At 56.4% G+C, this 16,988-nt stretch overlaps 5 protein-coding genes across 5 annotated transcripts; 3 read left to right on the top strand and 2 right to left on the bottom strand.

Annotated features, from left to right (window-relative positions):
• Positions 1 to 260: 260 nt before the first annotated feature.
• Positions 261 to 4,796, top strand: MKK02DRAFT_31252 (uncharacterized protein; the record flags this gene model as incomplete). Its single annotated transcript, XM_053088244.1, has 9 exons — positions 261 to 488; positions 532 to 1,739; positions 1,807 to 2,226; positions 2,302 to 2,314; positions 2,356 to 2,438; positions 2,740 to 2,974; positions 3,002 to 4,179; positions 4,239 to 4,628; positions 4,700 to 4,796. 9 exons carry the CDS (start codon positions 261 to 263, stop codon positions 4,794 to 4,796), a joined length of 3,852 nt encoding a protein of 1,283 aa, XP_052948764.1.
• A 2,414-nt stretch (positions 4,797 to 7,210) lies between these two features.
• Positions 7,211 to 9,210, top strand: MKK02DRAFT_42016 (uncharacterized protein; the record flags this gene model as incomplete). Its single annotated transcript, XM_053091804.1, has 5 exons — positions 7,211 to 7,353; positions 7,390 to 7,480; positions 7,587 to 8,224; positions 8,256 to 8,726; positions 8,781 to 9,210. The coding sequence occupies 5 exons, from the start codon at positions 7,211 to 7,213 to the stop codon at positions 9,208 to 9,210; spliced, it is 1,773 nt and encodes a 590-aa protein (XP_052948763.1).
• A 176-nt stretch (positions 9,211 to 9,386) lies between these two features.
• Positions 9,387 to 10,307, bottom strand: MKK02DRAFT_31250 (dehydrase and lipid transport-domain-containing protein; the record flags this gene model as incomplete). Its single annotated transcript, XM_053088243.1, has 4 exons — positions 9,387 to 9,667; positions 9,714 to 10,036; positions 10,097 to 10,269; positions 10,290 to 10,307. The coding sequence occupies 4 exons, from the start codon at positions 10,305 to 10,307 to the stop codon at positions 9,387 to 9,389; spliced, it is 795 nt and encodes a 264-aa protein (XP_052948762.1).
• A 709-nt stretch (positions 10,308 to 11,016) lies between these two features.
• Positions 11,017 to 12,924, top strand: MKK02DRAFT_22005 (major facilitator superfamily domain-containing protein; the record flags this gene model as incomplete). Its single annotated transcript, XM_053086496.1, has 12 exons — positions 11,017 to 11,145; positions 11,180 to 11,292; positions 11,340 to 11,448; positions 11,482 to 11,614; positions 11,649 to 11,715; positions 11,752 to 11,966; positions 12,001 to 12,287; positions 12,325 to 12,395; positions 12,429 to 12,524; positions 12,571 to 12,615; positions 12,650 to 12,819; positions 12,857 to 12,924. The coding sequence occupies 12 exons, from the start codon at positions 11,017 to 11,019 to the stop codon at positions 12,922 to 12,924; spliced, it is 1,503 nt and encodes a 500-aa protein (XP_052948761.1).
• A 205-nt stretch (positions 12,925 to 13,129) lies between these two features.
• On the bottom strand, positions 13,130 to 16,888 carry MKK02DRAFT_42013 (ER to Golgi transport-related protein; the record flags this gene model as incomplete). The annotated part of the gene is made up of 19 exons (XM_053091803.1): positions 13,130 to 13,218; positions 13,267 to 13,495; positions 13,539 to 13,610; positions 13,659 to 13,954; positions 13,998 to 14,085; positions 14,132 to 14,242; positions 14,301 to 14,807; positions 14,852 to 14,919; positions 14,964 to 15,100; positions 15,152 to 15,300; positions 15,351 to 15,628; positions 15,673 to 15,784; positions 15,833 to 16,009; positions 16,061 to 16,177; positions 16,225 to 16,329; positions 16,377 to 16,398; positions 16,451 to 16,507; positions 16,558 to 16,640; positions 16,730 to 16,888. 19 exons carry the CDS (start codon positions 16,886 to 16,888, stop codon positions 13,130 to 13,132), a joined length of 2,856 nt encoding a protein of 951 aa, XP_052948760.1.
• Positions 16,889 to 16,988: the final 100 nt, after the last annotated feature.

The following is a 16,988-nucleotide window of genomic DNA, read 5'->3' as shown; positions in this document are numbered from 1 at the left end:
GGCCGGACAGGAACTCGACCGGCGGGCCGAGAGCCTAAGTATCAGGCTAAAGACAGAGTGGAGAGAGAGGAGCATGTGACTCCGGGTACCCGCGGGTTCGGCATCTCACGGCTGCTTTGCATTCCTCGACAAAAATAAATTTGACGTGAACCGCCAAAGGGACCAACTTGAATGCTGCCAACTTGTGCGTTGCCTTGTACATCTTCTTCTCCCACGTCGACTCAAGCCCACTCCCCTCCGTTGAACCCAACAGCACCACTATGAACTCCTCAATCTCTGCCAACGAGCACGCTGCGACATCATCAATCTCGGCCGGGCGTCGCCTTTTCGGCATATCGGAGATCCGGCAGGCGGTCCTGCGGTTGTTGGAGAAGCCAGATTTGGCGCGGATGATGAGGGTTCATAGAGGCGGCATGTGCGAAACGGCTCAGCTCCTATACGAGACGGTCAGCTATAACAGGGCTCTGTATGGCATGGACAGAAAAACTGTGAGTCGGAAGTTCTTATCCGTCTGAACCAGACTAATTTAAGGCAACTCGAAGTCTGTATTGCGATGCGGTGACGCACGTCAAAGACATGTCCCCGCCTCTGCCTACAGCCTTGCGCTGTATGTACAGGTGGGACGAGAGGCGCTCGGGATATGCCTTATCAGAAGTATGGTCGGAATCCGATCAGGAAGACGATTCGGACTCGGACTCGGACACCAGCACGCACAGCCGGGACATCGCACGCACGTATCATCGCCGGTACGATCCTGACGATTTCAACACCATCGTCCCTTTCCTCCAGTCCAAATTCCCCTCCCTACAGACCATCGCCTTCGGCTACGATTACCAAACCTACGGGGATGGCGGATGGATGGTCAAACTATGCCCAATCTCAACCGCTTCCACCCTGCCCCCGGCTTCGGATTCCAGCACCACAGCCCCACGCCTCTCATCCCTCTCGTCTTTCCCCACTTCCCAGAAGATCGGTGGTATCATCGATCTGATCCATACGCGTAAATACAACGTCACACGCGAACTACCCGGCATCGTGCCGTTCGTCCCACCCTCGGCCCGCTTTGTCCTCCGGGAGCGGTTCGACCTGTATCTCGAGCGGGCGGACTATGACTCGTGGGATCCGACGATGGGCGACGAATGGCTCAAAGCTATTCGGACGGACGCCGCTTTCGGCGACGTCTACAAAACTATCGATCTGGGCGAACTCGATGTTCATCTGGATGATATCGCTTGCCTTCTGAGGCACCAGCTCTCCCGCGGTCACACGGACCTGCTGGAGCATATCTTCACAAAGTACACGCTCCCCTTCGATATAGGGAGCTTTGAGGATTTTGCCTCACCAGGATGGAAATCTATCCGCACCCTCGTCCTCTGCGTCGGCGTCTGCTATCCAGACGGAGACAACCCGCTTTCGGAGTTGCGGTTGACCGACCTCCCAAGACTGGTCACCGTCGTCCAGTATGATCTGCCAAACCTGCGCGATCTGCGCATCTCCATGGAGGGCATCGAGGATGCGGAATCGGCCGCCAAGTCAATGCTACACCCACAGTGCCTCGAAGGCTACGGCAACCTCACTCGCCTCAGTATCTCCACTCAGGACTGCAACACACCGCTCTTCAATCTCCTGCGAGTCGCGGCTCCCATCTGCGCCGAGAATGCCACTTTGGACATCCAGACCGGTTCAAAAACCACCTGGAGCAAAATTGCACAGTCCGACTACATACACTACCTCCGCGCGTAAGTTCAGGTTTCCTGCGCGCTTCCTCTCCAGTCTGTTCGTAGGCTTTCTGCTGATGCACCTCAGGCAGACAGCAGATCGACGTCTCCATCTCGCCACGCTCGCTTTCGCGGATTATGGCGTAACAGATCCTGCGGACGTTCAGAAACTCCAGTACCTCCCCGACGGGCAGCCCATGCACAACTGGGATGCGATGACCACCATGTGGCATCCCAACCTTCGGAACCTGATCGGCAATGTCAGGTATAAAGCTGCGCCCGCCGTATCAGCCGGTCTCGCGTCAGTATCAACAGCCTCGGACTGGCTCCACGCGATCTCTCACTCGGCTACCCCGGCGGAAATGGCGGCCGCCTCAGACGCTCTGATCGCGGCGATCCAGTCCACGGCGGCCTCGCTGCAGGAGCTGCAAGGGTTCCTCACGGCTGCTCAACACCTCGTACCGGCAGTCTCAGGCTTTGCGGACAGGATGAGGGGGCTGGCGCCGCCGTAAGCGTGAGGGAAGAGCAGCAGACAGTGAGTGCCCTCGATCTTGCTTCTGACTGCGGCACTCCTGACAATCAGGCAGATATTAGAGGTCAGCGGGAAGTGACATCTGGGCGGCAATAACATGAATAGGCGGCAGTCGGGAGGCAGGGGATAGGTCTGAGCCATGCGGAGCGGTCAGGCCTAGGGGGTGACCAAGGAGTGGCAAGGGCCAAGTGAAGGTGTGCGATGCTCTCTGGGGATTAGTATACTAATTACTATATGACGATGTGGATACAACGGCGAAGCTCTTCTGCCTACTCTGCACTCTAACGCTGCAGAGTACTGCGGCGGCACGTAGTTACTATTGCTACTAGTTCCTTCCGGCCTTGGCCCTTCCCCGGCCACCTGATCCGTGCGTTGGACCAGCCAAAATTCGTAGAGTTTGCAATCAAGCTTTGAAGCTTGCGACCATCCCTTCACTCGTCTACATCACCGATACACTATAGGACTCGACACACCAGCGTCAACCCCTAGCCCGCTCAGCGGAGCTGATGGGGATCAGGCGGCAGTATCGGCCGCTCCGCAGAGTGGTCCGGCGGAGACGTGCTACAAGATCAGGGAATTGAGGGAGCGAATCTATTCCTACCTTGACCACGCGAGTCTAGCGAGGTTCGCTCGGACGGAAAGGGGATGCACACAGGTGGCGGTCAAGGAGCTGTACAGGAGCATACCATATTGGGCTGCGGAAGCGCTGATGGGAGACATCACGGTGAGTACCTGACTGTGCCTATCCCAGGCCCCAGCGGGGGAGTCCTTTCCTGCCTTCAAGGAACGATTGCTGATTGTGCTCCAGGATCGCCAATCATCGTACTGCGACCTCGTCCTGGACATCGACTGTCGCGGTGCACAGCTCTACAAGTCCAGCAAACTCCGTCAAGATCTCGGACGCGCCCCGCGCGGTGTGACACCGGTCAGGGACCAGCACGATGAGGATCTGGATGAGGCGGAGCAATACTACTACTACACGGAAAGGACCTACAAAAATCACATCTCCCAGTATGGCATCGATCTATTCGATGCTACCGTCCCAGCCCTGCGCCGGCGCTTTGAGCGTGTTCGGCAGCTCCGCTTTGGTGCCGAAGCTAGGGAGGCTTTTGGGGAGCAGGAACACTGGACCGTCATTTGCTCTCGGTCAGAGGCCTCCCCTACAATCGGTCGGATTGAACTCGTAACCACGCGCCTCGTATGGTTCGGAGAAGCATCACCCGAACAGAACGCTGCTCCCCGCGGATACGCCCTGAAGGAGAAGGTCGACTTCAAATTTGTGCCCTCCGGAGACGGACGGGGATCGGCCCCTTCGGAGACGAGATCGTGGCTCGCAGAGCTGTGCCAAGGACCTTCCTTCCTGCGCCTAGCCACAAGATTACAGCTGCGTAAGATGCCGATCACCTTACCGGACCTGGCAAGCCTGGTGGAGAGGCAAACGCAACTCCCGGTATCGGAACGCCTATCAGCCGTACACGCACAAGGCGTACAGCCGTGGGACGTGGAGGATCTGCGGGCTCTTTCTAGAGCATCGTCCGGCCATCTCACCATCCTACACCTCGCTCCATATAACCGAACATATCGGCCCGGTCTCGCCAAAGTCACATTTGCGGAACTCGGTGGCATCGTCGAGCTCATACGGAGCAGCCTTCCGGGCTTACAGGAGTTCAGCCTCGTCGTAGATGGGCTCCGGGAAGCGGAGGCACATACAAAGGGCCTGCTCGGCGAGCTGTGCCTCGAGAACGGAGGAAATATCTCCAGATTGCTCGTTATGACGGAGGAGTTATCGGTCCCGTACTTTAACGTCGTCCGCCTTCTTGCGCAGATCTGCACGCCGACAGCCTTCGTGGTCATCGGCAGGCCTTTCGATTTCATGTACTCCGGCTCCCCGACAAACGGAGCTACCAAGTATCTGGCGTATCTGAGAGCGTAAGCTGACAACGCATCTCGCCTGAAGCCGTTGGGGAATCATCAGCTGATTTCGGCAGACAATCCTCTAATCGGCGAAAGCATCTTGCTCAAATCGATTTCGCTTCTCTCGGTGCTACTTCTTACCAAGACGTCCGCGAGCTCGACTACCACGACGACGGCCGGCCGAAACATCGTAGCGAGCCCAGAGCCAGAGGGATCGAGTGGGCGCAAATCGCGGATGGCGCCGCTTGTACCGCTGCAACGTCCCTACCGTCTTTTTCGCAAGCACTGGATCGCTTTTCGCAGGTGGCACAGCGTCAGCGAGCCCCATCGGCTACTGCAGACCAGGCGGAGTTGCTCAGGGAGGCGGAGGATCTGCTGGGTTCGGCGGACGCGCTGGCGTTAGCGAGTCAGGAGATTCAGCGCGTACTGTACGATACCGGGAGCGTAGTCAGCGATATCCGGCGGTACGTTGGGGCGCTGAGGCGGTCAGGAGATGTTGAGCGTGACTAGGACGTGTATATAGCTATCATAGAAGGATTCGTCTGGCTACTATCTCGGTCGGATCCGGTCGCGCTGATTCGGCAACGACACTTGAGCTGTGGCCAGGGTTTACCCTGGTACTTTGCTGCTGATATTTCAAACTATGATCGCACCTTGCTTGCCCAATATCGCTCGAAATTTCGATGTCAAGGTGCCTATGGACTCGATAGATTCATAACCACCTTCCAGGTTTTTCAGGGATCTCTTGTGCATAGTACAGTGTCGAGATGTAGGGAATGCGTTTTGGCCAGGTGAGGTTGAAAACGCGATGACGCGGTTCGAGAAAGTCCGTGCTCGTGTTTCACATTTGCATGCATGCGTTTCAGCCGGCCTCCACCGGTCAACCCGGCCAATCTCACAAGTACAGCTAACTGCATACTCCCCTCAACGCGAGCTAGCATGCTCGGTAGGACCTCATGTAGAACTGTATGAAGATTCAGGGGCACGTTGATGATCTGACCGACACCACGTCAATCTAGTCTACCGCTCACTGCAGGCACATGACTGCGTCGCAATCCTACCTGGCTGTTCTCGGCTGGTCTTACGCGGACGGGAGTGTCTACGGCTACGGCGATGAGGCGAGAAACTAACACTTGCGCTTTTCACCTTATTCTGAGGAGTGGTAGATTGATAATCCTGCAGTAGGACCACTCCATGCATTCAGAACGCCTAGAATCACAAGATCTGAAAAACATGAGAACTAGATGCGTGAATGCTGTGCCTGACCGAATATCCCGGAGTATCAGAAATTGTCGTGCGGGAGATTGTGGCGAGGAGAAGAGACGTGCAGCATGTGAGATGGGGACGGGGACGGAGGTGTGTGGGGAAAGAAGGCGAAGCGAGGATGGCGTCTTACGACCCGTACCCAGAGATCTGGGACCGGAAACGGCGCGGAAAGTGGCTGGTCGTAGGGAGGCTAGCTTGAACTAGACGGAGGGGGTAGGAGTCTAGTCTCTGGACTTGTATTAGACGGGGAGGTATGCGAGTATCGGCGAATGGGGATGAGGAGGATTCTGAGGTATTTCGAGGCTTTGAAGGTGTGCAAGGCAAGACATATATTGAGCTAAGGTAAGAGCTAGGTAGATCTTGACTAGGTAGCTTATGAAAGATCAATTCTAAGAGAAGAAGCAATCCAAGGCGAAATATCCCGCCTTTTATACCCCTGGGCAACCTCACTCCCATAGTACCGCCTGGGAGCCGTATAGGACCGCATAGGACCGTATGGGATCGTCCGAGGCAGTATGAGATCGTACGAGGCAGTATGGGATCATACAAGGTTGACTGGATCGTACGAGAATGGAGTGGGTCCTGAATGGTCCTCGCTGGGATTGGCGTGCGAGGGATGACATCACCTAGCATGGGGAGGTGGTGATCTGGGTCCTGACATGGCGTCGAGGAACGAGGGACGAGAGTGCGAGCGATGTGCAAGAAGAGGAATAGCGAGTCAAAGGGCGAACGTATCAAGTGGCTATCTGTCTAGGGGCAATGTAGATCGCTAGGCTACTCGACCAGGCTAGTGGTTACAGAGACGAAAGACAAGAGAGAAAAGGCTGACGCGAGTAGACTATTCGCCAGCCACGCTTGGCATGTTCGCGCATACAAGCAAGGTCTTTGCAGCGGCATCCAGCCCTCGAAGACAGAAGATAAGAGGCAAACACACCATTCCGTCAACTATGAAACATGTTACACAGACCGCCTGTAGCGAGGTTGTCGCCACCCATCTCATCATGAGCTCTGCAACCGATTAGTAATAGTCGCTACATGTCCGTGACCCCCCTCAAGCGATCTCGTCATGACATACTCCTCGCACACAGCATGTGATCTGGGCTGGTCAGGCGTGAGGCGTGTCGAGGCGGACGACCAGAGGCCGGTCAATCCGTCAGCCGCCGCTTTAGACGCAAGTCACAGGCAAGGCAGAGGTGGGTCGATAGCGGCTTGATCAACGCTGATCAGTGGATGGGGCTCAAGGGACAATTTATCTCGGGCTTGGACAAGGCAGCCTCTTTTATAGCTAGAGTTCCTCCTTTCATGGACCTAAGAATCATGGCCTGCAGCCAAACGGACTCAGAGCGCCACTTTGACCTCTCAGCATCGGGCGCGGAAGACCTGCTTCCGCCGGAACCGATACATAGTCCCCTGACCCTGGCCATGACGGGAGTTCGCGACCGTCCGTTATTTTCGCTTTGGCTACCTATTTCTCCCCCTTCATCACCTCCTACTCGCCTCTAGCGAGACTCAAGGGCCTCAAGTGATAGAGAGGCTGTGCAGCTCGTTCGGAGCATTCAGGCAGGACTTGACCTCACGCAGCAGTCGGCTTCGACAGCTGTATCCTCTCTTGTCCCTCCTGCCCTCGACCTCGACGGAGTCGGCCCAATATCCCACCCACCTTCTCACCTCACGCCGACCATCTCCCACCGCATCATACGCTCTATAGACTGAGCACCGCTTCCCTCCCCACTACCTGTCCGTTCCTCGCCGTCCCCCGAGCCCTCACGGCCGTCACATTATGGCCTTCCACTCGTCGACATCACCCCGCGCGCCCGGCCCAGGCCCAGCTGGGGAGAACCACACGCTAAGCGATGACCCTCCGCAGAGGGGTACGGCGGAGGTAGTCTACCGTATAGCTGAGCTCCGGCAGCGCATCTACTCGTAGCTTGACTATTCGTCTCTGGCGCGAATCGCCAGGACGGAGAAGGCATGTACGGAGGTGGCAATGAAAGAGTTGTACAAGACTATACCGTATCGGGGTGCAGAGGCTCTCTGTGGGGATCTTAACGTGAGTACACCGCCTCTACCTCTCCGTTAGATTGAAAGGGAAATACACGTCGCCGCGGTCTTTGACTCCCGTTTCTACTGTTTGACTATCGCTGACCTCAAGCCAGGCCCGTCAGCTATCCTCCCTGGATCTCGTACTCAACATCGATTGTCACAGCGAAGACTTGTACGAATCGGTCGCCCTTCGTCGTACACTCGGTCACCCGCCGCGTGGAGTCACTCCAGTCATCTTGATCGACGATGAGGACGACGAATACTATGACGAGGCGGGAGAGGCATACCATCGTGCCGAAGCCAAATACAAAAGCGCCCTCGCTCGGTATAGCGTCAAGCTCTTCAAGGCGACAGTCCCTCCCTTAAGGAAACGCTTCGTCCATCTAGAGCAAATCTGGTTCGGGGACGGGGTCAGGGAGGTCTTTGGAGCACAGGAACACTGGATCGTTCACGTTTACCAGCCGGGAAAGGACAACCGGCCCGGGTCACTTCCCCAATCAGATCTCGGTCAGATAGACCTCTTCACAACCTGTCAGGTGCATCTCGAGGCAGATATCTATGGCAAGCGCTCGCTGATCGCTCCTCACGGGTACTCGCTCGAGGTGAAGACCGACCTAGTATGTGGCGGGACATATTATGGGTCGGTACCGGACCAGGCGGCGATGGACGAATGGCGACGGGTCATGCGGGAAGGACCTTCCTTCTCAAATCTGGCGAGGGGACTCAATCTCGGCCCTATCCCGATCACCTTGTCAGACATCGTGGACCTTTATATTCGGCAGACGGCCCGCCCAGCGTCGGAACGTCCACGCCGGGGCAGCGCTACCGTGGGACGTAGAGGATCTACGATCTCTGGCAAGCGTGTCATCTGCCTCCCTCACATCCCTTCATCTCGCCCCCGACGAAAAAGATCATCATCCCGGACTCACCAAACTCTCATTTGCGGACCTCAGAAGCCTCGTCGAGCTCGTGAGGAGCGAATTGCCACTCCTCCAGGACCTCAGCATCACCCTCAACGGCGTGGAAGATGCCGAGACGCATTGTCGAGACCTGCAGGGGTGCCTAGAGGACGGAGGGACCATCTCCAAGCTCCTCATTGTCTGCGCGCGACCACGGGTGCCGCTTTTCAACGTCCTGCGTTCTTTATCTACCATCCTCACGTCGACAGCCTATATCGGCTCTGCTAAAGGGTCGGACGGACGCAGAGACAACGTCAACGGCGAACGAATCGAATGTCTGGCTTATCTGAGGGGGTGAGCTACTTCTTGTCCATCAACTCTGCCTCATACATCAGCTGATCTGGGCAGACAGCCGCACCTGCGGCGGCAGTACCTAGCTCGGGCCGACTTCGCGGCGATGGGGGTCTCCTCGTATCGAGACGTTTGCGAGCTCGAATACCATGACGATGGCCGTCCGAAATGCCGAGGCGAGACCAGGGCCGGGGCTTGGCAGCGCGCCACAGCCGGGGTAGCGGACGCTGCCGGGTACACGGCACTGCCCGCCCTATCAGTCGCGGTCGCGCGGATCGCACAATCTGCCTCGCGGTTCCACGGGATCTCGGACACTACCAAGAGACGCGAACTGCTCGAGGAGGCAAAGAAATTACTCGGTGCGGCGGATGCGTTCTCGGCTGCCAACGCAGAGGTGAAGCGGATCATGGAGGAGGGAGAGCGGACTGTGGCGGATATCAGGCGGTATGTGGACGTACTGCAGACGCGTCAAGGGGAGGAACGATGATGCGTCAGTTGGGTGTCAACCTCTCAAGTAGGACAGAGGGATGTATATGGCTTGAGACGGGTGCATAACAGGTCACGAGAGAGCATTGGTATTAGTGCTGGGTATAGGCTATGGTCTCATTTAGTCCAACCTCGCTGCAGATACGAGCAACTTCCCATTCGATCCACACTCGACCCTCAATCTCTTCCCTTCCCGTACACCTCGACACATCTCTGCTCAAAAGCGTCCACCATCTTCCCCGCTACCTTGGGCAGCACAGCTTGAGACGCTATGCGATGCAAGGGATTCGTAAATTCGAACGCTAGGTCGATCGTGAGGAGCGTGGGACCGCGGGAGGAGTCGGGCGTCTCTAGTGATTGCGTGGAGCGCGGAGCGGTGTTGGCTGAAGAAGAGGAAGTAGTCGAAGGTATGGCTGTTGAAGGATGTGGGGATAGGCCTGAAGCCGGCGAGAAAGCCCCTGCAAATCAGCATGAAGAGCGCTCGGTCTCAAGCGGTTTACTCACAGGTTGTGCTCAATGATCGGAAGAGATTCGCCTCCCCAGCGCTTGCAGATACGCTCTCATAAGGCGTCCCCTTCACTCTGCTGACATACGCCTCGTCGAATCCGCCAAACCCCACTTTCAGCTCCGCATCCACCTCGAAAGACTTCCCCGATGCCGGTGGGGACCACTTGCTGTCAGCCGCCGTACGACCTGCTGAGCTCGTGCTAGCCACTGCTGATGATGAGGAGGGTGGCTGCAATACCGTCGAAGAAGTGCAGAAGGGGATGAAGGATGAGTAGGAGGGTATATCGGCGACGAGATTATATAGCTGCTCCGGCGAGTATCTGGCTGTCAGCGCCTATATCTATCTCCTATCTCGTTCCCCAGTATGATCAGGAGCTCACGGTAATATCTTCCTAGCATGGTAGGTCTGCCTTTCTCCGTCGGTCTGCACCTCTCCTGCGCCACCGCCGGATCCCGAACTCATTGCTTCCGCAGCTGACCCAGCGAGTTTCGCCAGCTTGGAGATGTCCGGTAAAGAGAAGAACGCCCGCCTTGCATCCGCCACAGTAGGTGGCTGCTGATGTCCTGTTGTACTTGATACAGGTCGGGCATGTCTGTTCCCAAAGTGAGCGGCGGTGGAGTAGGACGATGTGGAGGAGAAGGCCGGAGCAGAGATCGAGGTGTCGCCTGAAAGTAGAGCCCCAGGCTGAGAGGCTACGCAGCGCTTCGACCGTGATATGGAAGCATTGTATGCGCTTCTAGCCAGGGTGCGGGAGGTGGTCATGGTGCTCAAGCTATTACAAGATGGATGAGAAGACAGCGAGTGGGTTTCGATCGGCCCATGACCGAGGCGACGATCGATAACGTCATCGAAAATTTCGCCTCCTCATTCCTCGTTCCTCAGGGGTCGGGATCCCCCCTCTTCCACCAAAGAATCCGCGTGAGGGGTTGGGCAGACCGTCAGGGATGGTCGGGTCTCAGTACGTCTATCGATAAGCCGTCGACGGGGCTCCAGGTTGATCCTAATTGCAGCAGGAAGCTTTGTTCAGTGTGGGATGGACAACTCAAGCGGAAGGGAGCGGCACACAGGTGTGTGCCTCTGGGCAGCAACGCCCTTCTTTCGGCCGACGAGACCGGAAGGGCGGTTGACTCATTTTCGACTGATCACTTACCTCTGATAAGATCTTATTGAGGCAAAAAGATGGTAGCAGAACTATCGTCGCTCGGGAGGCTTCCAGAGCTGCCGAGCCCAGCTCAACGCTTGCAAGGCTTCAACAATCCCGCAGGCCACGACGAGAACACACCAGACACGGACGCGACAATGAAGCCTACCGGGCCTGATCTATCATTCGAGGCATCCCCCGTCAATGATGTCGCCCTCGCACCGAGGTTGTCGACGATCAGGACTGTGACGCTCGCCACCGGGATGCTGCTGACGTACTTTCTTGGGGTGAGCGTGTCAAGCTACGAGAACTTACTTCCAGGCAGCATCAACAGGATCAGTCACCATCCTGATACCGAGAATGGCCAGCGATCTCGGCAAGACGGAGCTTGAGACTCAATGGGTTGCTTCGGCATATACATTCGCTTTTGCTTGGTGCGTCCGGCCAGGCTCCATCCCGTGGATTAGTGGCTGATTGGCAGCGGCCTCATCTTCTCGGGCAGACTCGCAGATACTCTGGGACGAAGAAAGCTCTATCTGGCCGGCTTAACGATATATGCCGTCTTTGCTGTTGTCACTGGGGTGGTCAAGGTAAGACTGCGGTACGGTCTAGCTGAAGATCAGAATCGGGTCGCACTCAGCCTGTGTCGAGCCATGTCTGGGCTGGGAATGTCTATCGCCTCACCCGCCGGATTTGGCATCATCGGGGCTACGATTCGTCATGAACCCGCGCGGACTATAGCTTTTGCGGCTTCAGGTGAGTCGTCCCGATATGACGCTGATGCATGCAGGTCTCGGCAACCCTATAGGGGCGGTCTTTGGGAATCTCATCGGCGGACTAATGGCCAGCATCGGGCCGTAAGTGAGTCAGTAGCTCACCGGCTGATCGTACAGAAACGGCTGGTCATACCTGTTCTTCCTCCTGGCGGGTCTTGCGGCCCTTCTACTCGCTGGCGCATTCTTCATTGTCCCCTCTGACCCCGACGTCGGGAAGAAGTTTGACGAGCGCATTGACTGGACTGGCGGGCTTTGCGTCACCGCGGGCATCTGCTTGTTCACTTTCAGCCTCACCGAGTCTGGGATAGCGGTCGATGGCTGGAGAGCATCCTGTAAGCGCTCGCCGTATTATCCGCTGACCTGCAGATGTTCCCGCTTTGCTCGCGACATCACTCGTCCTCCTCGCCGTCTTTGTACTCTGGTCACTTCATCTCGAGCATCGGACGACATTTCCGCCGATCTTCAAGATATCGGTCTTCACCCGCCGGCACGGGCTGGTGGGTATCACCCTGGCGTGCGTCCTGTTGATCAGCATGTGCATCTTGGCCTGGATCTACACAACGTCCATCTTCTGCCAGAATTACAAAGGCTTGTCGCCGCTGGCCAACGCCCTGGCCGTTCTCCCTGCGCCTATCGTCGGTCTATTCGCGGCGGTGAGTCCGATTCCTCGCCACGATCTGACCAAGTCAGGCAGCCGTAGTCCTTCTCGCGCCTCGCGTGAGCACGCCACACATCCTATGCGTCGGCTCGGCAATGACAGCGTACGTCTCTTGCATAAACAGAGCTGAAATTAGGGCTTCATCCATCATGTACGCCGCCTGGCCAGAAGGGACCAGCTTTTGGGCTTTGGAGTTTCCAGCGCAGCTCATCCATCCTTGGGGGACCGACTTGTGAGCTCGAAACTCCCCCTTACAGCGGGACTACGCTAAAGCTCAGCGTCTTTGGCCTGGGCAATATTCTGATGTCCAACCTGGTCGACCAGTGAGTCCGTGCAGCTCCCCGCTGACGGTGACAGAAACGAGCTGTCTGTCGGCGGAGCGTTGTTTCAGACGTCCGGTCAAGTCGGCGGCGCCCTCGGGATCTGCCTCAGCTCGCTCATTTCGTCGGAAATCGCAGAACAGGCAGGTAGCGTCCTAGCGGGCGTGCGAGCTGCCTTCTACTTTAGTGCCGCCTGTGGCTTCGCCGGTGGGTGACTGCGCGTGATGTGAGCTGATCTCATTAGTTTCGGTCATCGCTCTGCTCGGATTCAGGAACGTCAAGCTGGCCAAGGACGTCGGACAGATACAGTAGGATTACCATCAGATATGTCAGCCATGCTCGCCTGAGCGACAGCAATAAGCCCCGCCCTTGAGCAGTCGTCAGCAGTTCATAAAGTCATTCATCGCACATTGTATACCGGGATCAAGAACATCCCCCGTTCCCCACCTCTATTCGCCCATCACCTCACCAAGATCCCCAAAGCCCAACTTCTACCACCCCCGTCTACACGCCCCGACTATGGCTTGAAAGCCTTTTGGCTCAGAGTGATCTTATCTCCCAGCGACAAGGCGATACCCTGTGTTCTGGACCGTATCCTCAAATGACCTGACAAGTCAACTAATATCCCAACTTATAGCTCAAAGATTGACTCACCTCGAATCTCCCCACTAGCATCCAATTCGAGACTGATATTCCCGAGCGCATCTTCTCCAAACAGACTCTTTGCAGCCATGTTGCAAGAGAGGTACGAGCAGTCCCCGCTGAGTGCGTTCTCGGGCGTGAGGATCTGGAGGTTGGTCTCTTTTGCGAGGTGGTCGACGAATTTGCGCAGATCGCCGCTGGGCGCGGAAAGTGCGACCTTGTTCTCCCATTCGAACTCGGTCTGGACGTCAGCTCAGGTCTAGTCGAGTCAGAGTTATACGTACCCAGCTAGATCGGAAGGTCGCCTCATTGACATATGCAGGCTGGATGAACGACAAGATATCAAGGTGAATGTCCTACACTGTCAGCTCTGCCTCGTTCGGATCGAGGATCTCGTAACTCACCGACAGCACAATGTTGGCATCCGCATCGCTCCCCTTGACACTATACGTGATACTCCCAAAGATGACGCCAGTCTCGGTGCTCGACACCTTGATCGTCGCCTTGATCTGGTGGAACCCGTGTGGGCCTAATGTATGGGGTGCGGGCCGCTCGACAAGCTTCAAGTCGCCGAGAGTCTGGAAGTCGACCGAGAGATTTTGAAGGGTGTTGGTGGTTTGGTTGACGAGTAGGACGTTGAGAATGACGTCGAATTGGTTGATGGTCGTTACGCATTCGCAGTAGACTGCGTCCGAGTAGCCTGGAGATTAGCGACGATCTGAACATGTTGTGGGCAGACTCACCTGTCAATTGTACGATCCGGCTCAGCTTGGAGACAAAGTCGTCGTTGACTTCTGCTGCGCCCGTTGCCCGACCCACATCAAGATCAAGCTAGCCTGTCAGCTGTCATCCCGTACGACGGTCAAAATCAACTCACATCATCAACATCCGCGACAGCCTTCTTGCTCAATTGTCTGAAGCTGATCAAGTCGTCCGCCTGAATCTCAACATCCTTTGCCTCCTTCGCCTTTTCTGCCGCCGCCTTCTTCTGCAATTCGATCAGCTTTGCCCTCATGCCAGCCATGGAAGGGATTCGTCTAGCTCACCTCAGCACTCGCAATCATCTTGGTATACGCCGCCTTGGTATCCTCCAAGAACACCTCCCTCATGACCCTCTCCCCGCCCAATTCCGCTAGTGTCTCGATACAGTTCATAATCCGCTCCTGACTGTCCTCATCAATCGCCACCGCGGCAAACTTGCTCTGTCCCACCCGTACAATACTCGTCATGATGAGGAGCGCCTCGGCTTTGAGCTCATTGACGGTAGCTGAGTCGGCGGTTTCCGAGGCAGAGAGGCGGAGGATAAGCTTGGTGAGGGTCGCAGCGAGGACGGAGCCGGTGAAGAAGTCGCCGCCGAGGATGAGGGAACGGAGGGGAGGCTTAGCAGCAGACCGGACGGCCTCGAGTCGCGCGGCGTCGGCGTTGGAGGTGTAGGTCGTTTCGGTGGCGTATGTCCCGTCGGCAAGTACCCGGGTCTTGGTGACCGCTTTTGGCGCATCGTCCTTCTTCTCAGTAGCAGCCTCGTCTGATGAAGCTGCTTCGTCGAATAGTCGCTGAACATCAGCGATGCTCCGTCAGCAGGAGGCAGAATACTCACCTGCTCCGAAGCCAGAATGGGGATCTCGCCGAGGACTTTCCGGATCTCTTGCATCGCCTGCTTGATATCTGGATGTCAGCTACGAAGCAAGTCACGCTTTGCGCGAGCTCACCTGAGACCTGCTCGCAGTACTCTCCCACAATCCACAGCGCGCCTCGGTATACCTTGCCCGACTTGATCTCGCTGAAGGTAGCAACGAGCTTCTCGGTGATTGCGGTCCGGAGCTTCGGGAACTTCTCCACGACTTCGCTACAAGCGTCAGCTGATGTCGTAGCCACTAGTGTGGGCCAAGCAGCTTACCGGACGAAGGCAATGACATCGACAGCCGAAGGGTTGTTCGAGTCGCCCAAGAACTCCATGAGGACGTAAACTACATTCGCAGCCACTTCCGAGAATTTGATGGCGCAAGAGTGGATGCTTTGAATGAGCAATTGGCGGTACTCCAAGTTCTGAGGTTGTAAGCTGCCTGCGCGCGAACGTCGCGGTATTCAAAGCTCACTTTATCAAACTCCGACTCCATCGTCCCCTGCAGCTGCTTCTTCAAGAACAACACCACATCCTCCACATTCCTGCTCGAGACCATCTCCAGCGCAATCCCGATCGCTTTGCGCTTCACCTCCATATCCTGGCTGCTCAACACCTTGAGAATGTCCATGACCATTCCATCAAGAACGTGCTCGTGCTTGGACCGAAGGGTGTTGAAACGGTCCAGGACGATGAGCTTGACGTTGTTGTCGGCCTCCTTGACGATGAGTTCGGCAAAGGCGGCAGCGGCGGCTGGAGAGTCAGCAGAATCAACAACATTACAAGGTGAGACTTACCCTTGACGGCAGCGGGGTTTTGGGTGAGGGTGGTAAGGGAGGTCGCAGCTTCATACTTGACGGCATGCGAGGGGGAGTTGAGCAGCTCAAAGATGCACCGGATCCATTTTGCCTGATAGTCAGTATCGCCTCCCATACCCCGGTGCGAGCGGATACCCACCCTGTGTCCACCTTCCGTCTTGGCCTCCTTCCTGACCAGCTCAATGACCGCCATTTGCATCAACTCGTCCATCCCGCCAATCGAGTCAAAGTTGCTCAGCAGGTACCGCACAGCAGTAGGCTGCGAGATGTTGCAGAGTGTGACGAATGCGTTCCGCTTGCAGGTCATGTCAGATTCCTATACCGTCAGCTCATGCTCTTCCCGAGCGGATCACAGCTGAAGACGCACCGCAGCGAGAAACGTGTCCAGCAGCTCTGGCGCGTCGGGAATGAGGTGCTCGTGGTCTTGGTAGATGGAGTAGACGGCGAATACGGCGTTCTTGCGGACGAAGGAATGACGGTGCTCCTGCGAGATGTCAGCTCAGAGTCGGCGATCCGGGTGTTCCAGCTCACCAGACATGACCGGACAGTGGGGATGAGGGGTTCGAGCAATTCCGGTTCCCGGATCTTCTGGAGGTATCGTAGAGTCGCGCCGCGGATGTACTCGTTAGGATGTTGCTATATTGTCAGCTAAAGACCCAGAGTGCGGACATCAATCAGCATACCAGGTCTCTTCTTGTTGCGTCGCTGTACAGATCAGCTGACTATCCCTGGCACTCATCAGCATCCCAGTACTCACCAAACAAGAATCATCTCGTGCTTGAGCTTCCCATTGTCGTCGAGCTTGGGGCAGATCCTTGATCGTTAGCGGATGCTCGTTAGGTGATGTTCAGAAAAGCTACTCACTCCCAGTAGAAGTGCAGCATCTTCTTGAGCTGCTTGTTCCGCGACGGCATGACATATTGGATGATTGGCATGAGGAGTTGCGGCTGGTGAGTCAGCGCTGAAGCTCCCACCCGAGTCCAAGCAGCATCCCCTTCTGGATACTCCCTCGCCCCCCTCTGCTGCCCCTACTCACATATGACTGCCCGTTCAAAGTCCCGACAATGATCCTCCGCATAGTCTCGAGCTTGACCTCATCCGAGCCCTTCTGGAGCGCGTTCCTGAGCTCGGAAGCGTTGGGTGACTCGATGAGATCATCGTGTACTATCGAGTAGCAGGTGGATGAGGGGTCCATGGCGAACCGAGTAGTAGCCCTGGTAGAGGCTTTAGGATAGTAGGTAGAGGTGATACAAGGCGAGGTATGTAGTCTATAGCCTCGTCGCGTTCGCGCTGGT

This window comes from Dioszegia hungarica (genome assembly GCF_025882075.1).
Source record: "Dioszegia hungarica strain PDD-24b-2 chromosome Unknown MKK02contig_5, whole genome shotgun sequence".
Classification (NCBI taxonomy): domain Eukaryota; kingdom Fungi; phylum Basidiomycota; class Tremellomycetes; order Tremellales; family Bulleribasidiaceae; genus Dioszegia; species Dioszegia hungarica.
Note: the sequence above shows the minus strand (reverse complement) of the source record. Positions and strands in the feature narration are given on the sequence as shown.